Consider the following 23,767-nt stretch of genomic DNA (forward strand, 5'->3'; position numbering starts at 1 on the left):
CCACTATTAAAATAATGCCCAATACATCAATTTTAGAGCGATATAGAAATACCACTGTTAAAATAATGCCCAATACATCAATTTTAGAGCGATATAGAAATATCACTGTTAAAATAATGCCCAATACATCAATTTTAGGGCGATATAGAAATACCACTGTTAAAATAATGCCCAATACATCAATTTTAGAGCGATATAGAAATATCACTGTTAAAATAATGCCCAATACATCAATTGTAGAGCTATATAGAAATATCACTGTTAAAATAATGCCCAATACATCAATTGTAGAGCGATATAGAAATACCACTGTTAAAATAATGCCCAATACATCAATTGTAGAGCTATATAGAAATATCACTGTTTATAAATGCTCAATACATCAATTGTAGAGCGATATAGAAATATCCCCGTTTAAATAGTGCTCAATACATCAATTGTAGAGCGATATAGAAATATCCCCGTTAAAATAGTGCTCGATACATCAATTATTGTAGAGGATATAGAAATACCTCTGTTAAAATAATGCCCAACACATCAATTTTAGAGCGATAAAGAAATACTACTGTTAAAATAGTGCTCAATACATCAATTTAGAGCGATATAGAAATACCACTGTTAAAATAATGCCCAATACATCAATTTTAGAGCGATAAAGAAATACTACTGTTAAAATAATGCCCAATACATCAATTTTAGAGCGTTATAGAAATACCACTGTTAAAATAATGCCCAATACATCAATTTTAGAGCGATATAGAAATATCACTGTTAAAATAATGCCCAATACATCAATTGTAGAGCGATATAGAAATACCACTGTTAAAATAATGCCCAATACATCAATTGTAGAGCGATATAGAAATACCACTGTTAAAATAATGCCCAATACATCAATTTTAGGGCGATATAGTAATACCACTGTTACAATAATGCCCAATACATCAATTTTAGAGCGATATAGAAATACCACTGTTAAAATAATGCCCAATACATCAATTTTAGAGCGATATAGAAATACCACTGTTAAAATAATGCCCAATACATCAATTGTAGAGCGATATAGAAATATTATAACAGCTTTAATATTTGTAGAAGATTTATTACTTAGTTTTATGGATTAATTGGATTATAGTGGGATTCCTTTGTAAGTTATCACACCACTATTTTACAGTGACCTATTCTAAATACTTATTTAATACGCATTTAAACAATCAATCTGTTCCCTATTAGCCATTAATGTATTTCCATTGAAATTGTTCGTCTGTGTTTGCTATATAAATATTTTAAGTAATTTTTCTTGAAAAAATTCCCGTAGGCAAGTTTTTAAACAAAAGTTTCATTTTTAGTTTTATATATGATTTATGATAGAAGCGTAGTTTTAGCATACCGATAAATCGAGGGTACGAATCCAAACAAGACCTCAATCGAAGCAGTGATCTGGTGGCTCCAAATTGGCTAAAGGGGCAGAAATCATTTTGTTCTTTTTGTACTAACCGATATAAAAAAAAACCATTTAAACAAATGTAGTCAATAATGCAAAACTCGAAAAGCAACTTTTAACTATAAGCGTGAGCGTCAGATAAAATGCATGTGGCCTTCACCTGCATGCGTGCGAATATTAAAGAGACGATAAACGACGCCTTTTTCGAATACTGCTTCTAGTAACCTTCTAGAAACTAAACTTAAATTGTCAAGTTTATAATGACATTCATGATGGTTATAACAACAAGGAAATTAACATTCCTGGTTATACTAGGACAAAAACGAAATCAAAACCTAGTTTGAGACTCGAGTCACCTATGTATGGTAATTGCCACCTTAAAATGAATTTGGTTTCCGAAATACGCTATTAAGTTGAGTCGCACCGACCGCCAATAAAATCTGTTCACATTTTGAAGACGGAAAAGAAAATTATTATTCAACATTGTTTTTATAACATTTTGAATATCTAAAACATAATAAGAGAGGGGCACTGCTATGAAAATAGCGGACCTTTCCTTACAAGTGTTAAAAAAGGGCTGTTGCGCCCCCTGCAACAATTGGGCGCCCCTTGATTTTCCGTCTCCGGTAATGGAAACTTAACTGCATGTATTGAAAATTATAGTATAGGAGACTGCAGGAAATAAAAAATTATCTTGCAACATTTCCTTCTTTAATTTAATCAATTGATTTGTATATTGGATTAATGACATCATTATGATGTTATACCTCAGCAGTTCACATTCTGACTTTGATTGTTTATATTGTTTATCAAAGTCGCTACAATATATTGATTTATATAGTATATAGGCCTAGGCCATTAGTCAGAGTTTATGGTTTAAAACTCCATTCGAAAAAAATACAGATAAATGTATATCAGATGAGAATAAGTGAAGAATTTCCGTAGTGTTGGACTAGTGCTGTACACAGCATGCAATTGCTTGTTTTATTTTTTATATTTATGGGAATAGGGAGTGGTCAAGTATGTGAATTAATATTTATGAAAATCCAATACACAGAAAAATTAATAAACAGTTATATTGAGCATTTATCAAAGGTAAATTCGGAACAGAAATGTGCGGAATATTGCAGAGACGATGTTTTATGTAAATCAGTTGGTATTGACACCAGTAAAATGGATTGTTATTTATATGATGGTAGAGTTTATGCTGGATTACCAGGAACAGTCAATACAGATATGATATATTACTGGCAGCTAGAAGGTAAGTGGTGATCATACCAGAATATCTAAATATTAATGTTCAATATTAGATTAGGTCAGATGCGTTTATTGCATTGGCACTTGCAAAACATAATGTTATAGCATTGACAAAAAGTAAATACAAAAAACGTTTCTAATACATTATTTACAAAATACTGATCTATTTGTATAAAATAGAATAATGAATATATAGAGGTTATCTTATGGCTACGAGTGGGTATGGATTTTATGCTTTCTGGTTGTGATATTTTCACATAGCCACTCTTGAAAATATCACAAGCACTCATGGCATAAAATGATCGAAAGAAAGATCAGAACTGGTTTGGTTTGTGATTTGCTAACATTGATGCTTTTAAACAAATTGTATTGTTCTTATTACAGGATTTTTGATACGATCTCCGGTTCTCATCTGATTTATTTCTGTTATAAACATTTCGAGATATACTAAAAGCTTGCTTTTCCAGTTAACAAACAAAATAGGAACTTTTTAAATCACATTTTCTTACTTTCAAATATACGATAAAACACTTTCTATGCAACTATAATCTTATAGTAAATATAATTCATTACTTGTATTATTTCAGCTGAATGTCCTATACATCTTGGATACAGTGAGAATCCTACTAGTAAAATATATAGTAAATATAATTCAATACTTGTATTATTTCAGCTGAATGTCCTATACATCTTGGATACAGTGAGAATCCTACTAGTAAAATATATAGTAAATATAATTCAATACTTGTATTATTTCAGCTGAATGTCCTATACATCTTGGATACAGTGAGAATCCTACTAGTAAAATATATAGTAAATATAATTCAATACTTGTATTATTTCAGCTGAATGTCCTATACATCTTGGATACAGTGAGAATCCTACTAGTAAAATATATCGTAAATATAATTCAATACTTGTATTATTTCAGCTGAATGTCCTATACATCTTAGATATATTGAAGATCCTACCAGTAAAATATATAGTAAATATAATTCATTACTTGTATTATTTCAGCTGAATGTCATATACATCTTGGATACAGTGAAGATTCTACCAGTAAAATATATAGTAAATATAATTCAATACTTGTATTATTTCAGCTGAATGTCCTATACATTTCAGATACAGTGAGGATCCTACCAGTAAAATATATAGTAAATATTTTTCATTACTTGTATAATTATTATTTCAGCTGAATGTCTTATACATCTTGGATACAGTGATGATCCTACCAGTAAAATATATAGTAAATATAGTTCAATAGTTGTATTATTTCAGCTGAATGTCCTATACATCTTGGATACAGTGATGATCCTACCAGTAAAATATATAGTAATATAATTCATTAATTGTATTATTTCAGCTGAATGTCCTATACATTTTGGATACAGTGAAGATCCTACTAGTAAAATATATAGTTAATATAATTCATTAATTGTATTATTTCGGCTGAATGTCCTATACATCTTGGATACAGTCAAGATCCTACTAGTAAAATATATAGTAAATATAATTCATTACTTGTATTATTTCAGCTGAATGTCTTATACATCTTGGATACAGTGATGATCCTACTAGTAAAATATATAGTTAATATAATTCATTACTTGTATTATTTCAGCTGAATGTCCTATACATCTTGGATACAGTGAAGATCCTATCAGTAAAATATGTAGTAAATATAATTCAATACTTGTATTATTTCAGCTGAATGTCCTATACATTTTGGATACAGTGACGATTCTACCAGTAAAATATATAGTAAATATAATTCAATAGTTGTATTATTTCAGCTGAATGTCCTATACATTTTGGATATAGTGAAGATCCTACCAGTAAAATATATAGTAAATATAATTCAATAGTTGTAATATTTCAGCTGAATGTCCTATACATCTTGGATACAGTGAAGATCCTATCAGTAAAATATATAGTAAATATTTTTCATTACTTGTATTATTTCAGCTGAATGTCCTATACATCATGGATATAGTGAAGATCCTACCAGTAAAATATATAGTAAATATAATTCAATACTTGTATTATTTCAGCTGAATGTCCTATACATCTTGGATATAGTGAAGATCCTATCAGTAAAATATGTAGTAAATATAATTCAACCGAAATTACGTGGCTAGAGGCACGAGATCAGTGTCAAACAGAGAATGGTATTTTAATGTCAGTTGATACCCCGGAAAAAACAAATCTTCTTCATGAATATGCATCCAACACAGGTAACAAAATATAATGTTGGATATAATATTCATAAAAGTTTCATGGTTGGTAGAATGCAAAGTTTGATGATGTCGCCTTCAATAAGATAATCATAAAAAAGGATGCCCACAGCTCATTATATACCTATAGACCTATATTACCATTCTCTCAAACAGTAAATCTTAATTTTGAAAAATTATTAAGCCGAAATCGAGTGAGGAACCAGAATCTTTCTCTTTACTTTCAGATTCACGCAAAAAATTGTTCCTGGGAGCAACAGATATAGCGGAAGAAAATGTATGGAACTGGTTTAATGGTATACCTATAGATAGATCAAAATTTAATTTAAATCAACCAAACAACTTTGATAATGTTCAGCATTGCTTGATTTATAGATATGATACACCAACCGGATTTGATGATACAGAATGTAATAGTTACAGGTACAGTTTTATTTGTGAGGTTCCTACAAGAATAGCCTATAATACTTAAAAAAATATAACAAATAACAATACTGTATAAACTTGGATGGATGTTCTTATATAAATCATATCAATATATATTATATTACGATAGTTTCAAATCGAAAGAGAGAAGATTATCCTATTCTCCGGTGTGCACTGTTTGTGTTGCTAGTCTACATTAGCCAAATGAATTACAGAAAAGTAGGATGCAAAACTTCATTTCAATTTATTTGACTGACATCACGATTTCCAATATGCAAAGTTGAGAGCAGTTCACCATCCACCAGAGTATGTTCAAATCAGCTGAAAAATGAATATGGGTTAATTCGCCAATAGTCTTCAAATTCGGATTATAGGGACGAGTTTGCCATTTTTTGACCAATGGAATTCATTCAACACGAAATTAGTACACCCGGTATAATTATATTTGAATATGCTTTATATTTATACCAATGTGTTTTTATTCTTTCTGGAAGTAAAAGTTCATACGACTAAAATAGCATTCTTATGATAATCGATTGAAAACGTATTCCATATCACCATATTAATGTATGATTGATATCCTGTGAAAAGCTCAATCAATATGTTGTTCTTGATTTCTGGTTTTTAGTTGCTATTAGGATTGTTAGTACTTGGTTTATTTATTCTACTTATTTAAACAGATTTTATAATTATAAAGCCTATGTAGGTTTAAGAGTTTGTACAGCATACATTTCTTTATAATACCACAAGGTAGTTATATAGACATACATTGTATTTGAATATATATACATAAATAGATTGCAAACAAATGTGGTGGACTATATGATTGTATCAGTATTGTATTAGATGACTGAAAGAGACTGGTTTTCTGCGAAAGTTGCGTCACGAATTCTTAAAATATAGTGCGCTAGCTTTTGAACAAATTGCTACCGAAATGCTAACCATTTTGTACCATACACTGGATGGGCATTTATTTCGAGTTAAAATTCTCTCACATGCTCATTTATCCACCCCTCTGTGTTATAAACAATACACAAAGTATGGTCATCTTTTTCGAAGCGTTCACAACACAATCATGACACCCATGAAATTGATTTATCGACAAACGGTGGAAGGGACAAAGGCATATTTACTATCCCTAAATAAGGCCCCACTCGTACGTCGTAAAAAGAGTCGGTAGTCTTCATCCACTTTAAAGATGATCACATCAATATAAACTTCACGAATTACGTTGTAGATAAGCTTTACAAGTAGCACAGCAATTAAATCGGAAGTTCGAATATCGACACATTTTTAACATTCCCACTAAATTACAGTATCGAGATTTGTCTGCGCATTCTGAAACGAAAAATCAGAACTTAGATTATGGAAACAGACAATACGATTATGGAATCAATGTCACAATATCCATCTCACACCAGATCCCAAGAACTTAGGTTTTGAAATCTTTCATGAGACGATGTGAATGTGATCCTGAATTTACAATTAGAAACAGTTCAAAGTTAAAGAAAAATTGTAAGCCAATCAAGCAATCAAATTCTTGGGTATGGCAACACCTCATATAGACGATCATAAACATGTATTGGCGAAATTCCAACCGCTATTTTAAAGTCATTGTGGCAACCTTCCATTGTACTTACCTTCTACACAAGGTCTCGGTGAACAGGTCTTTCTTGTTATAGGTCTTGGTTTACCTTTGCATGCTGACCATGCTGGTAGTTTAGATCTCTTCCAGATACATGTCAATATACGACTTTTATACCCTTTCTTTGCACATCGCGGTAAACACTGTAATTCAAAAAACAGATTAAATCAATGTACACAATGTACACAAGTCCCTAAACATCACAACACGGCCAATTAATATGTAAAAAGCGTGTAAATGGGTTTCCATTTCGATGTAAATTCGTCTCTGCAAATCTCAACTGATTGATTCAAATCAATCCTATATTTTAAAAAGTCAATTTTCTGCAATGTGGAAACAAATACCTCAGTCCATTTCGTTGTTCTCCATACACTATAACAATCAAAACTACGACACTCTTCTTTATGCTGTGGACGCTCTAGAGCCGCACAAACATCAAGAGGTGCCCTGGTTCCATTTGAATGAATACAATGTAAAGGTCTTTTCTTCTGACCGTAACCATCTCGAACACACTGCTTTTTATTACACTGCAAGTAGAAAACAGAACTCATCTTGAATTATATCAGTTCACCAAAAGAATATGAAAGAAATACATTGTCATTTGCATTTCATATTCCGAAGAATATAACAACGAAATTCATTTTAAGGGAGATAAGAACAATTATTTGTAGTTTGGATCAAGACAAAGTTACCAACCTTTGACCACTCTCCAATTTCCCAAGAAGGACAATCTTCTCGAACTAAACATTTCTGTATTGAAATTGGTTTCGTCAAACCCCACCTCTTGCATTCTCTGTCGCTTAGCATTTTCATGTATTTGTGTGTAATTCGAGTGCATTTTACTTCACGGGTTTGCTGACCGGAGCCACAAGTTTGTGAACACGGCGACCATGAACCGGAAGTGAAGATCAACTGCTTTGTGGCGTTGTATCTAGGATCTTGAGCGGCTTGACCTCCGGCTGCCTCATCGTTTATTGGCAACACTAAATTACTCTTTTTGTTAGCTTCCCTTAGTATTTTCTTCATTTCGCGCGCTTTTTTAAAAGCGTCTCTTTTGCTTTGAAACACGATGGTAACTGAAGCACTCTGTAATCCAGCACTACACGTATACACACCAGCATCTATTTCCGGTTTAGTTTTTCTTAATTTCAGATTTCCGCTAAAAGTCGTGTGAATCCGACCTGCCATCATAGGGATGAGTTTATATCCTTTACTCCAGAAAATCAACTTCCGCTGAAAATGTTTGACGGGACATTTAATAACTGTTGATTGTCCCGGAAGTAGTACAACCTTGCCCCCAACTATCAACCTCACCCTTTTAGAACGCCTAAATTGAACGTAGGTATAGTTCTCAGATTTTATAATTGGTGGAGGTTCCTCTGTTCCAAAACATTTACCAAGATGGCACTCTCGGGATGTGATTGGTTTCGGACCCATACATTCTGTATCTGATACTGTAACCTGACGACCAACTATTGGGGACTTGACACAGAAAGCTCTACGATTCTGGATACCAACACCACATGAGGTTGAACACTGAAAGAAATTGTAAAAATTGTACTTTTCGGCTCTACTTGTCGGAATTGAGATGAATTGATTCAAAAGTGAAAGTGAAAGGCACAAAGACAAAGAATATAAGCTGTGATCTTGTATTTTTCACGCGTATTAAATTTAAATGGCTCCATTTTTGCCAATTTATCTCGATATAAAGGCATTACAACATTACCTTCGACCAGTCCCTAGTCATCCATCTAGCTGGACAAAACTGTGTGTTGCAATTACGTTTTGACATGGGAATAGCTCCAGGACATCTGTGAGATTCAACTGGTACTTTTGAAATTAAAGATCGTTCTTCAATACATTCTACTGGCCTTTCTTGTACCCCACCTCCACACTCAACTGTACATGGTCCATAATCACCCACTTCCCATCTACAATGCAGATAACAAAATTACAAGACTCAGTGATGGTTTTATATGGATTGGTATTAGAAATTCCCTTGGAATAATTGTGATAACAATCAAATGAGATGCAAGCAGACAGTGGGTTGTAGAAACGCTTTTTGGGGTGAATAAAAAAAAATACGATGCAAGATAAAAACTACGGAACACCTTTGAAAGGCATCAACATCAATTGATACATCTTTTTACATGTCAATGACATATAAGCTATGATAATAATGTTCTTACCTTGGCGGACATGCATGGTCATTACAAATAGTTGGTTTCACCACGGGTGGTACTAATCCTTCACAATGTATTTTATCTACTGTTTGTTTGGTTATGGAGTAGATGCAGTCCAAGAAAGGAAGCCTCTCCCCTACAAGCATAACAATTCATTTAGAGATCAAGGTGTAATGTCGAAACCCAATTTTTTTTTCAGAAATGTCACAATTATATGTCAAAGCTTATTCTGTAGTTTGCTTTTCACTTTTACAGTCCTATCATTCTTGACGATTATAATGATAATGTATTCATACTAGACTGAAGATTTCAACAATGAGTTAAAATGCTCTAAGGCGCACAGTAGATATCTGTATGTATCACATTTGGTTTCTAAACAGTAGAAATCCCAGGTGTACAGGCCACTAGAAGTAGAATCTAATCTGGAAAATAAAAAATGCCACCATATCTGAAACTAACCTTCCAGACAGCTCTTACTACATTCACCATATCCACCAATATTCCAAGAATAGGATTCGCTTGCTGCAGTGGTTGTTTCAATGTTTATGACTGTTGTCGTCATATTTTCATTTATACATCTGTCCAATTGACATTCCTCTCGATCATTTGGTCTTACATCTTCTGAAAATCACCGAAACATACTGACTTGAAATATTCATGAAATGACTTTTATATAATAGTTTATAAAGACCAATTCTGTCAACGAGTAAAGACACATGACTCTCAATTAAAACTCAGGGCGATGGGGGAAATAAAAGGACATTCGCGATTAAAAATAAATCCAAATATATCGTGTGCGAAAAAAAATGATACATTGCAAACTTATTGCTGTTTTAAAAATTTAAAGGACATCTGCAAATAGATGCTTATTGATCATTCCATAAACGTACTCGTATATTATCTTGTATAAAAATATGACATTACTAACAGTGTACTGTTTCTAACGCATTCTGTTTTATTTAGCTGGAATTAGTCAGGTTCGAAATCGTGTTCAAGGTCAATCACGTATGGCCATTAAATCATAAAATCGTTATTTAGTGCAGACTTGTCATTTCCGGTCTATGCCTGTTGCAGATAAACGAAGCTCTTATTGGTACATCAGGACTCACTCCACTAAAACATTTTATGCAAATGTAGTCCAGACTATTTTTAGAAATCTTCTTTCTCTCTCCCTTTTGGGGTTTTTGCCTGCCTATTTTTGGGTAAAATTTGGTCTAGATTTAGAATTTGATGTCTGAAATTGCATTATCTTTCAGATTTGGTGAGATGATGAGAGACCTAAAGGCGGAAGACTAATTCTAAAAATAGTCGTTTTGTGAAGTGCCAAACTCTAGCGGATGAGTATAACCGGTAGTAGTCTACTTTCAATTTTAGTACCTCAAAATTTTCATGGTCATCATATAATGAATTTTTTTAGGAGACATTGAGAATTGGTCAGGCTTTCATTCGACATATTGGAAAGCTTTCAACGAGATTTCTGGAAAAAGTTATAGAAGGTTGAATTTCGTGTTTTAACATGGGAAGAGATGGCAAATGAATTAGTGGAGTGAGTCCATCAGGTCAGTGTCTAGATCAATCTAGTTTTTTTTTTAAAGCAAATGATACCGTATCATTCAAATATTCAGACTGGTTAATTGCGACACAATAATCTTTAACATTCACGAAAGATAAGATGGTGGTATATCGTCGAAAGTAGTTTGAACTTTTATGTTTCTAATTCATGATGAAGTATATATTGTTTTCAAATATCAACAACCTATTTTTTCAATTCATCATTTTATCTTAAATACTTCTGTTATGTTTTCGTTGTTTTGAACTGTATGCGCTAACGTATGCAAGAAACATCATCTATAGGCCTATCATGAATTCACACATCTGAATATTCATTTATTCTGTCTGCGATTTTTTTTTATCATAAAAAGGTTACTCAAGAGAGTTTTACGTCTAGATTTCGGGCACTTCAGTACATGTATTCCATTTTCATTTGTAGAATTTATCATTTAATGAACACGCATTGTACATCAATCTATAATAGAATGTGGTTTGAAATTTTGAAAAACAAACTGCTTTTAGGTTGGTTTGAGTATGGAAGTCGTAATAACTCAAATATAGATCAATACAGACGCCGACTGTTATACACTGGTTCGCCTTACCGTAACATTCTTCATCTTTAACAACTTCAAGGTTCTTGGTTTCTGGTAAAATTGTCTGACATTCCACTGTTCTGGTTTTAATTCCAACACCACATGTAACGCTACAAGTGTTCCATTCTCCTGTGATGTATCTGAAACACAATAGTATATAGATCCCATTGTGGAATGCTTTCGGAACCTTTTTCTTAGAATCTTTACTGTCGGAAGACATGAAGTTTCATGCTTGTTAGGTAGAAGAAACTCCAACTTTGATCACAGACAATACACCACAGGACAAAACACAGACAGCTGTCTTTCCTTGTCAGCGTTGTCAAGTACTTTTCGGATGAGCTTTGACTTGTTTAACACTATTCGCAAAGAGGCGATGAACATGTGGCATAATGGTATCTCTTTCTTACCTTGGTTTGTCATCCACTTCCCCAGTCATCTCAGTGGGATAATCGGGAATAGCTTCTGAAACAACAACACATTCGTCTTAAATCATCATTAAAATTTTCAAAGATCTTGTCTTTATAACTCATCGTAAACATTTTCAAAGATCTTGTCTTTATAACTCATCGTAAACATTTTCAAAGATCTTGTCTTTATAACTCATCGTAAACATTTTCAAAGACCCCGTCTTTCTCAGTGTTGATGCCAAGACACTGCAGTTCTCAATAGTTCCGATAGTTTTATATATATATAGTTATGTGGTTATGTGTTTAATTACTGCTCATGCATTATTTACCAGGCGACAAATATTATTATGTTAATAAAATGATAATAAGTCATATGTATGAAGATCTGTAGCCAGATGTCAACTCTTGTAACTTACTTACCATCACTGGGATAATATAACATATCTTCATCTACAAAAAAGAGAAAAGTTTATTGCCTCAAATTATGAACTGTAAAATACTATGTATAATGCACATCTCATGGATATTACGTCATCAAATATAAAAAAGCATGCTTCATAATGCAATGTGATCTTCAAGGTCATACGCAGTGTTGAGCGTTATAGAATCGTTTATCTCAAGAACAGATGAAAGCAGCCAAAGAACATTTTCCCACCTTTCTGTGCACAAATTATTCCAGTATAGCAGATTCGACGATTGGTTGGTTTTGATTCACCGGAACATGGCCCATGTTTACATGAAACAGCTCTAAACTGAAACCCTTTACCACACGTTACTGAACACTGCAAATGCCAATTAATCGTTGTTAGATATGAGAAGTATTTTCCAAGGCCAATCAGTGTTAAATTATCAGAAATATTCTCAATTCTTCAGACGAATGGTATTATAACGGGGATATGCCACAAAACGATGAGACCGATGTACCAAAGAAACAAATAGATATGACTTGTCATACAGTTACAGGATATACGATGTACCCCTCAGGACAACTACAAATCAGTATTCTAAATGATGCAAGCACATCAGTGAAACAGATATTTTAACCTAATCCGCAAATGAGGTTAATCTAAAATTAGTAATTTTTGTCTTGTATGCCAAATCCGTAAATCAACTTTAACCTTGTGATAAGATTTTCTTTTACTTACCTGTGACCAATTTTTAAAAGTCCATTCTTGACAATTTCCGCCTTCACACACTGGTACCAGGCCATTGGTACAATCTGTATAACATTCCCTAGCAATCTGACTAAGTTTACCATCGACAGGACAATGTTTGTCTGAAACCGTCATATTGGTTGTGTGGTCTGTACAGCTGCTTTTCGACCTCTGTAATCCTGTCTAAACAATACAATATCATCATATAGTAACTAACCACACAGTTCTTCGTATAGTTATCAAATATTTCCAATATTTACTGTTTTTTGCATAAACAGGGAACAGATTTCAAATAATCCTATATGACATAAAGAAGTAAAGGCAAAGTTTCAAAATTGAACATTCTGCCTAGTAGAGGCTTAAATTGTGCTTTGATTTATACAAAGTGATGAATTTGATATCACTGAGATTTTTCAACTTTTTAAAGTTCTATTACATAGATGGAACTAGATAAAATACTCACACCACAAGATACAGAGCAAGACGACCAGGATATCAGCCAGGAATACTGACTAGAGCAACTTCCGGTTCCACCACAAACACCACATTTATCTACAGACAACCCAGATCCTATTATATCATCACAACCTACAGACTGCAAACAGACAGATTTCATTACAATCAGTTAAGTTGTTTATCTCATATGTTAACCGACAGATTTTGGATCTGATCAGGTAGTGCTAATTTCAATCAGGGTTTCTTCTTTCAAGATGCCGGTCGGAGGGTTGGACAAGGAAAGAATCATTCAGATGAGACTAACATTCGTGATTCTATGCAGTACAGTCTGTGTTCGTGTTCAATTTAGAATAGGTATGGGAATAAGTGAAATTTATTGCTTTTGCAGGTATGTGGGGTAAGCGAGTTGGTTTCTTACCATACATGTACCACCTATACAGACGTCATCACCTCTATCTCTACACTTGGTACCATTTTCAACCTTCTCCGAGAATGTAACAGTTACATTACCACTCCGACATATTAAAGCACAGGGACTATTTGTATCTAATAATGGCACCCATTGATGTGTCTCTCCATGGAATGGTTTTGAATTAAATTTTTGACACTGTTGATGTCTAGAATCTATACTATTGTCTAAACAAGGCTGAAATGATATAGTGATTGTTTCAGATAAGTTGCCTTTTTATTCTGATGCTACATTTTCGGTTTCTATAAAGTAGTATTTCTAATAATGTTCATAATAAGAAACTTTCTCCACATTTATAATTGTAGACTCCTTTAATGCAACATCGAGTTGATCAGTTCCATAATCTTCATTGTAGAAAGCAACACGTGCTGGTAATCCAAAAAAATAATAATACTGAAAGATGGTAATTTGGTCACCTTTTGCATCGTTTCATATGCCCCGTTGTGTTGATAGCAATGATTGTCTCATAGCTGTTTCTATTTATAATATCCAACACTGGGCCAAATGGAGAAAACGCATCGTCATGCTCTTACCCATTTTCATAATGCAAAGCTATTACGAATTTCGTATAATACCTCGACTGTAATAGCCGCCTTTCATGTCACGAAAGTTTGTACATGCAGCGATTTGTCTGGACTGTGTGCTATAAACTATAGCCAACCTGGGTCTTCGACCGGGCTGTATTCGCTGCATTATCAAACTTACGTGATACCAAGAAAATGTGACTATTGATGTCATTGTATTAGTCGCAGTAATATCTTGATGTTGTGAACATGAGACTTACCTGTCTATTACACAACTTAAATTGGTATTTAATCCCGCTACATGATTGGTCAGTTTTTAAACATGGTATTGTTCTATTGGTCAATCCAGTATCACATGATCGAGAACATTCACTCCATCTAGTCTCAGAATCTTGGCAAAATATGAACTCCAATAATAACACCACCTACAACGAGAAACAAATCATTGTCACTACCCAAGTTACATAATGTCTTTACTTTGCCATAGTATACCCAGTTGGTAAAGTACTCAAATCAAAACATTTATGTAATAAATACCAATTATATACACCAAACATTGAATCTCAAAGAAGCAAAAATAGTCGTTCAAACCACGACCCCTTATCATAGATGGAGCGGCAATTCACTTTAACCAAAAAATCGAATTTTTTCATAAGAGAGGGGTAACACTGCAACTCACATATTATACACGAGTTTCTTGAGTGTGATAATTAAACAAAACTTAAAAGTGGATATGTGCAAGCCTGTGGATTGGTCGATTTGAAAATCATGCCACATCATGAATATTTATTATCTCTGGCCCAATATTAGGTCTACCAGCTAAAGGGAAACATTATAGTTATATTAATAGTTTAGGAAGTGTTGAAGAAACGATAATCTTACTACATGCATTCAGCGGTAAGGTATCAGCAACGGACCTTTACACTGTGAAATCTAAACGCGACAGATTGTTTCCTATCAGTTTCCGGTGCTGAGGTCAAGGACTAGGGTAATATAAACACAACATTGTTTAATTTATCACTTCTTCCAATAATTCAGAAAATCATAAAATAATAAACCAAGTTCACCTCTAGCACTTCAAATATCAAATTTATTCAATTTTACGACAATGAAACAGGCTGGTTTACGACAGCGCGTGACCTATCAATGGTAGCAATGAATTTTTGGAGGACATTTTATTCGGATGTCATGCGTACAGATAAACAGATTGTGTGCACTAGGCTACTGAGAAAATATACTTAATGTGTTAACCCCTCGAGTAAAACCATAAAGATTATTGTACTCAGCTACAGTGAGAAGTCCCTGAAATAGAACTTTAAGTACCTTGATCAGAAATATATTTATCTGACAGAGGCGCATTTACTTAATGTATAAAATCACATTTTGACAACTATAATAAAATACTGCAAGAGCGACGTCATTGGTTTTAGACGACAGACTTCCTACTGAAAATTGGTATGGTGTACAACGATGCTATCAATGTCCCGAATATACATAAAAAGGAAGAGTAATGATCTTTACAATCCCTCTCAATTTATTGTATGTCTGAGTATTTTTTGCTATTCTAAAGTTTGAGTTTGAACAATTAGTAGTTTTTACTGTTCATGTCTAGCGATATATATCAGACAGGAAGGTAAAATGTTATTTACCACTATCTATCAGATATTGTGACCTTTCATATGAAATGTTAAAAACAAAGAATACAGTGTCAACATGCCATGACCTACCGGAAACAAAACAAGTTGTAATTAGTGATTATCAGACACTTATTCGAATAAATAGCTTTCGAGCATGACAGTTTAGAGATATTGATATTAATTGATTCTGTTTTATAATATTAAACCGGTTCTACACAATCAGATAGTCAAATTTTGAGTAAATTGGGTTGTGTAAGCACATCTTGTTGACCTCCAAAAACTGTCGTTGATTAAAAAAAAAACAATGGCTTTTTCTATGTACGTGCGTAGTGTATAATAATTATTGTTTCTATTAATGCAAACTTTAAGTTTGACGTCCATATACAAGGTATCATTCCTCCAAATTTCAAATTTTTGGATTATATTTGATATGATAGACTCGGTTAACAACAGTTCATATCTAGTTTCAAATAGATTATATATTATTTGGGGGGAGTGCATATAGGATAATAAGACAGGTGCAGATAAACGGACCATTTCAAAGTACAAACAGGTGTTTGGTTGTAAAGATGATGTATCATGTGAAGGCAGGAATGTTGTTTAATCTGACAGGGAAATAGAACGGAGTAATACAGAACTGTCCCACCCAACCATCCCAAACGACAGCACAGAAACTGAATATCAAAGAGTTATGCTTTTATGATATCATATTTTATCATATCTGGAGTGCGTTTCGGTGTACTATATAAGTATGGAGGGCCTCTCATAGGTCCGCGCTCAAACTCTACACTATTGTGTAGTCTACGTTAAACAGTTGATATTTTGATAATATTTAAGCTACTTTACTTTCATATATTTTATTCTTATCTTTGTAAAACAATTGTTCCTTATTGTCACTGGCCTTGTCTATTTGTGAAACTCTGTATTGTCCGAATTTACACATTAAACGACTTAATTGAATTATAGTCAAGTCAAATGATTTTTATAATGATGTTGTAATTGAGTTCTTTATGATTCTCATGCCTCCGTTGAATTCGCATGTGACCTAATTAGTCGTAATCGTGACCTAATTAAACAAAGTAATCCTGGATAGAGGTCAAGAAATTGACCCCACAATGGTCATCTAATCCTTTTCAATACAGAGAAATGTGATCTATACTGGACGATGTTGGAGAATTCTTGGTTCTCTTGTTGACTTAAGATTTAACAGATCAACTAACAAACTAACAACTTATAAAGCACTTTTATTTAGAAATAAGGGTCAAGACCTTTCAGTGGTAAAACGTTTATAGATTTATTTTATTCTCACTCGTTTAAGGAATTAGTTCAAGTAAAGTTTTCCCGGCATAATGCATTATATTGAAAGTGTATATATACCGCATTATTTTTTTGTTCATTACTCATACTACCACCTGAACAAAAAATATGGACTGCCCGTTTTTATGCTTTAAATAGGAAGGGATGTGCAAAACTTATTTTCTCAACAGTAAACTCCCATTGCATAACATCTATCAAAATTATAGATAACACAATTTTTGAATAAAATCAGTAATTGAAGACTTCTCCAAAATTATCTATATCGAACCACCTTTACTGAAAACCATTCAAGGAATATCAATGACAGTGTTGAAGAGTATCATAATTATCAAAGCAAATGAAGCCTTGTATCTCATGATTCTGAAAGCGCACATATGAGATTTTATAGGTAAAACGAAAATCACGAAAAGAAATGATCATTTTGATTTTAATATAGACTTTATGTAATCGTTAGTTTTATCTGTTAAGATATTAACTTTATTGATTTATTACAACTAGTTAAACATAAATATCACCAAGTCATTTGGAGAACACAACATACCCCGTAAGTTGGATAGGCACCCGTATCACCTGTCAGAATGAAAATCTAACTTCAAGACAATCTAAATTGTTTGAACTTCTATCAGGCAAAACGCTGGTTATATCAGATCTAATCGAGATGATATAGAATTATACGATAATGCACATTACATTACGACAATTTCAGCTTTCAATACAACCTATAAATGATTTGATTTAAAGGTATAATTGTTATGATCAAATAGTTTCTGTATTGACAAAAAGGACCGAAACTTGCCACAAGAAAGATTACTTTACGTGCAATTGTTTGAAAAATGTAAGCTCGAACTGCTTAAGGGAACACGTCTGCTTTCATTTCGATAAAGATAGGAAATAAGATCTATGATGTGAAATCGGTAACTGTTTCTTCTTTGTTGTTTAAAAAGAATTCTTATTTCTAATGCTAATCCCTGTCTGGAAATTTGTTAAGAGAAAAACATTGTTTACAGACAGTATTATATTATTTTACACAAATTCTTTATTAGAATCCTAGAAGTTATTCTTTATCCCCGACACAAAAAGTTTGAATGTAGTTTTTTAAGATTCATTCCACGGATTTTCTATTTCGATTCAGACAATGCCCAATTGATTATGAATATTGTGTTATTAGGCTGTCACAATGAGGCAAATTTGCGGCGGACAAAAAATTATAGCCTCAATCATCAATAGGTTCTAAATTGTGAAGCCACCTCACTCTTATACCCATTTTCTTTATCGGGGATTGTTCAAAAATTTAATTCTTCCACAGCTAGTCTTACACAGGTTAACAGAATCTGAAGAATAAACCTCTGTATGAAAACAACCTCAAAAACCCAATTTTAGCAGATTACCATGAATTCAGCACATATTTGCTATGTCTCCGTACAAAGATCAAAGACAAGATGAAACCTTGAAAAAGTTTGTAATTATTTCATACAGTGACTTTATATATTATGAGTCGAGAAGTTTTTTTTTGCCCCGTTAATCAAACCATTCAATATCTGAGAATGTATAATGTTTGAATTGAGATAACAAGTGAGCCAAAATAAGAAACGATGGCGTCGGTGTATTGACTTAGGCTTAAAGAGACAATACGGCCAAATACGACTACTTGAATGTTTGAAGTCAACAATTGACAATGAAATACAATGAAGCATTTAGATGAAGACGTCTACAGTTTTCAGGTTTTCATACAGAATCATACTGAAAACATTCACTTTACCGCACCATGAAAGAAAATCGGATACGTCAAATACGACGGTTTTACTTTGTGCTCCAACCTAGCCTTATTTACTATGATTATTAATTGCAGGCTTATCTGATGTCGGGGGTTTTGTTCTCAAAAGTGATTATGTAGTTGAAAATGAGTTCTATCAAATAGTTGACAATCAGTTGCCTGTACTCATTTACAGCGCCCTAAACACTGGATGAATCTGGAATATCAAAGATGTAAGAAAAGGCAACTTTAAAAGCAGACAAAATAAAATGTATAAGAAGTGATAAGGGTAATTCTATGAATGTTCAATAGTAATAAATAGTTGAGTTGTTATCAGTGAAATAGTTGATAGAATTTATAATGATTTTATATTGTAAATATCTCCTATATCTTCTCTTGTTTAATGATTCTTGTCTAGGATTTATTTAATGCTTAATCTATTTCAAGACCTTGAAACTTGACTTTCAGTTGTGTTAAATTTATTAATTACGATTAATACAGATTGAGCGTACTTTGAAATAACATGTCATAAAGAAATGGATGAGGATCAGTAACTTTAGGATCTGAATATTAATTTTTTATAACTTGTGAAGTCTAAATTGAATGGTTCTGTCTGGTTTATACAGTATTGGTTTGTGTACAGCTGTTTGGATCCTGTTTGTTTTTGTTAGTCCTAGTATGTTCTAAAGTTAAATTATTCTTTAATTAAGTCCTATCCATACGTAATTTAAGCTTGATGGCCCTGTCTGGCTTGTGTAATGTATTTTATTATCTAAACTAGATGGCGAGAGTGTTTTTGTGATGTCTTTTATTATCTGCTAGTTATCAGCTAGGGTAGCATGTGTAACATGGGTAGCATGACTTTGTGTTATATACATTCGTGTGTGGTAAGCTAGATGGCTCTGGGTTGTTTTTGTAATGCGTTTCGTTATCTCAGCTAAATGGTAGCTTGTTAATATCAATTTTTGTTTTTCTGCTAAATGGTTCTAGATAGCTTGTGTAAATTGTTTTGTTTAGTCATCTTGATAGTTCTGGGTGGTTTGTGTAATATAAATTTGTGTTTTGTCAGTTTGATGGTTCTGGGTGATTTGTGTAATATAAATTTGTGTTTTGTCAGTTTGATGGTTCTGGGTGGTTTGTGTAATATAAATCTGCGTTTTGTCAGTTTGATGGTTCTGGGTGGTTTGTGTAATATAAATCTGCGTTTTGTGAGTTTGATGGTTCTGGGTGGTTTGTGTAATATAAATTTGTGTTATGTCAGTTTGATGGTTCTGGGTGGTTTGTGTAATATAAATTTGTGTTTTGTCAGTTTGATGGTTGTGGGTGGTTTGTGTAATATAAATTTGTGTTTTGTCAGTTTGATGGTTCTGGGTGGTTTGTGTAATATAAATTTGTGTTTTGTCAGTTTGATGGTTCTGGGTGATTTGTGTAATATAAATTTGTGTTTTGTCAGTTTGATGGTTCTGGGTGGTTTGTGTAATATAAATTTGTGTTTTGTCAGTTTGATGGTTCTGGGTGGTTTGTGTTATATAAATCTGCGTTTTGTCCGTTTGATTGTTTGTGTAATGATGTTGGTCAACAGAATTATGTGACTAAGTGGTAGATTATACGATGTATCCAATATTGACAATAAACTTAATAGAAATATTATCATCATGTCATCTGATATGGTATTATGTTAGTATTGTTACATAGCTAGGTGGGAAGGAGAAGCTTTATATATCAATTCTCTCTTAGTGTCCAATGAAATATTGATATGCAATTTAATGAATTTATCAAAATTCAAAGGTATGCCAGAAAGAATAGATTGTCTGTATAAAGTATTTAAAAGATTTTTGGTGTTGTCTTCTTTCAAAAAGTTGTGCAAAATCGCAACAAATGATGTTCCATTGTGTTGATGAATGCTTCCTTAAAATACCAATATTGCCAGGTTAGCATTCTTTTTACGAAAGTTTAAACAACGAAACTAGAATATGTATTTTGTCCAATAAAACTGCATGGCTGAACTGTATATAAAGTCAGAGTAACAGACCAAATAATAAATAAATAAATAAAATATATAAAATAAAAAAAATTAAATAAATAAAGATACATGGCATGTGGTGTGAGGTATTTATTTCTAGTAACAATAGTCATATGTGATGTTTATTTTTGAAACCCTATCAGACCCGGTCCTCTCAGACTTCCTGGTGAAGGTCAGGAATGTGTAATTGATACGTTCTTCATAATCAATTATCAGACAAATTGACTCCACCTGCATTTCAACCAGTCATATCATCAGCATGTGAAGTAGGTTTAATCTTCTACTTTGGCTTTTCCGAGATACTTAGATACCTGATGCCGACGTCGTGAAAGATCACTTGTTTGGACACCGGGTGTGCATGACCATTGGTCTGAGAAGCCGTAAAACAAGTAGAATCCCTCCCTTTCACATATATCTCATAGAGACGCCGTAGCGTCAAGTTTCACAACCATACATTCATAACATTCGATTGCGAAGTCTTTACCAAAAGTTGAGTTGGAACTTGTGATTAAGTGTTGTTGGTGGACAAAGCTGTCATGGCAACTTGATGATAAGTGCAAAACACCATTTAGCCATTTTATCATTTCAGATGTATGAAAACGTCTGTGGTGGCGTTGCTTGTCCGCTAGGTCCCGGGACTGAGTCGCCTAAAGTCCTTCCTACTATCGCCAAGATTCATTGAGGAGGTGAAAGTGTCTACGATGAAAAACACGACCCACCTTTGTTTGCTTAACAAACCTGCCAATTGTGCTGAATAGACAATTTGTAGGTTGTACGTTTTCATGATTACGGGGTTGGTAAGTGTTCAACATGAATACGTTTAAGTTTTAACGATTCTTTTAATTCTATTTACATAAAACATTCACTTTAAAGATTAATAAACATCCAAAATTCGCAAGAAAAAATGATCAAAGAATTTCTACCTTTTTGTATTTTTTCATAAAAATCTGTTATAAAATAATGAGGTGGAACTCGTACACAACATGTAGTCTTATAAAGTCTCAGGTGGGTTGCTAAGAGCGGTTCTTTTGCACCTTATTATTTGTTTTTTTTAACAGTTTATCCGCGCTGATACGTTGTTTGATACGTTTGTCTTGATGATTGATTTAGCAATGTATTTTTCTGAATATGAAAGTTTCTGGAAACTACCGACAACCCAAATCTCCCAACCTTTATCTCCCCAATATGTTGCTTTTATGACATCATGTAACGTCAATTTCACACGGAAATCAAAAGTTATATCCTTGACACCCGAGTGTCACCATTCCGTTAAACATAACTTGTTAAGCTACGTACCTTAAAGCCATTACAGGTGGAAAGGACTTAGTTATTAATTGGCTGTCACTTTGTAACTGTTAGCCCTGAACAAAGGAGGTATCTATTCTTCAAAGTCATTTGTTATTAATTATATTATATAGTACTTTACCAATAGTTCTCAGTGTAATACAAGGTGGTAACTTATACCTTTGACTTTGGTTACTTTCATTTACTAACTTCAATCAGTAACTTCTTAGGCAACTTCGAAGTTACAAACTACCACTTATATTGACATTGGAGATTTTTCTTCCAGAGTTGTCACTCTTCTAGTTCCTGTTCTATGAGTTCGCTCTCTCGGCCTCTCTCATTAGAAATTAAATAAAATTATTCCTTGACATCTACTTGATTTTATTGATGGCATCAATAATACTGCAAGCAGAGATAAGAAGAATTTCTAAAAATGTAATGTTTCATTAATTCATTAATTATATGTTATAATCTGGTTTGCAGGCTTGTAAGTTTTGAAAAATTTAATCTAAATTGAAACGGATACCTTTGAACTTTTAATTAATTACATACTAACAATTGCCTATACAGTACTACCTTCACGAAAAAGGTACCGTACCCGACATTGTCTGTTTTTACACTAAGGTGATGCTAGGTATTTTTCACAACAAATTTCATCACACCTTCTTATCTTCATCAGAGCAGACCCTAGGCAGTGTGCTCCACAAATCATTTCACAAATCATTTTGAGATATAGCCACTATTATTTAACCTTGTTTGGATCAATGTGCAACATAACATTTTCTCCTTACTTTATAATAGCACAAGACCCCTCCTCCTAACCCCAGTCCTTCCATTTAATATTTATTTGTCGCTGAATTTAACTGAAAAACCATATAGAATCTGTGTACTACAAATCTACCACAATAAAGCACTGAGAAGGTCAATGAGATGATTCTATGTTTCATATCAAAATAAATATGTATTATTATAAGGATTAATGAAGTGGGCCAAGTTTTAAATAAATAATCACCCAATTCAAGATAATTTATCAATGCATGGAAATACGTGAGCTGGGTTATTTCTAAGAAATATGAGACACTTTGCGGTTTTGTATTCATTTGATTAAACTAGTAAAACGTAATTCTAACTAGGGGCCGTTGCAGTCACTATTTTGTATTATTTTGCAATATACAGTGATGAAAAAGGAGCGCTTAAAGAATGTTTCCGCGACACCTATTTTCACTATACGATTTGGTTGGTCATTTCGGCACCCATCTAGAGACTCCACACAACTTATAAGTTAAAAATTATGTCCATAACCAAAGTTGCCAAGATGTAAAAAGATAAAAGAGAACTTACCAGAACTGGTGTAAATACTGATAATCCTTCAGTCCTCATTGTGGTAACCATGGAATCATCACAATT

At 33.2% G+C, this 23,767-nt stretch overlaps 2 protein-coding genes across 2 annotated transcripts; one reads left to right on the forward strand and one right to left on the reverse strand.

Annotated features, from left to right (window-relative positions):
* Positions 1 to 2,413: 2,413 nt before the first annotated feature.
* On the forward strand, positions 2,414 to 5,410 carry LOTGIDRAFT_152087 (hypothetical protein; the record flags this gene model as incomplete). Its single annotated transcript, XM_009045558.1, has 18 exons — positions 2,414 to 2,705; positions 3,289 to 3,342; positions 3,375 to 3,428; positions 3,461 to 3,514; positions 3,547 to 3,588; positions 3,633 to 3,686; positions 3,719 to 3,772; positions 3,897 to 3,950; positions 3,983 to 4,024; positions 4,068 to 4,109; positions 4,240 to 4,281; positions 4,326 to 4,379; positions 4,412 to 4,465; positions 4,498 to 4,551; positions 4,584 to 4,637; positions 4,670 to 4,723; positions 4,756 to 4,938; positions 5,166 to 5,410. 18 exons carry the CDS (start codon positions 2,414 to 2,416, stop codon positions 5,408 to 5,410), a joined length of 1,482 nt encoding a protein of 493 aa, XP_009043806.1.
* Positions 5,411 to 6,583: 1,173 nt separating this feature from the next.
* LOTGIDRAFT_152088 (hypothetical protein) lies at positions 6,584 to 23,740 on the reverse strand (the record flags this gene model as incomplete). The annotated part of the gene is made up of 17 exons (XM_009045559.1): positions 6,584 to 6,702; positions 7,005 to 7,152; positions 7,354 to 7,536; positions 7,706 to 8,545; positions 8,736 to 8,940; positions 9,199 to 9,328; positions 9,652 to 9,813; positions 11,346 to 11,476; positions 11,744 to 11,798; positions 12,164 to 12,193; positions 12,399 to 12,525; positions 12,889 to 13,080; positions 13,361 to 13,492; positions 13,772 to 13,999; positions 14,607 to 14,771; positions 15,264 to 15,329; positions 23,702 to 23,740. The coding sequence occupies 17 exons, from the start codon at positions 23,738 to 23,740 to the stop codon at positions 6,584 to 6,586; spliced, it is 2,952 nt and encodes a 983-aa protein (XP_009043807.1).
* Positions 23,741 to 23,767: the final 27 nt, after the last annotated feature.

The sequence above is a fragment of the Lottia gigantea genome (assembly GCF_000327385.1).
Source record: "Lottia gigantea unplaced genomic scaffold LOTGIsca_1, whole genome shotgun sequence".
In the NCBI taxonomy this organism is placed as follows: Eukaryota; Metazoa; Mollusca; class Gastropoda; family Lottiidae; genus Lottia; species Lottia gigantea.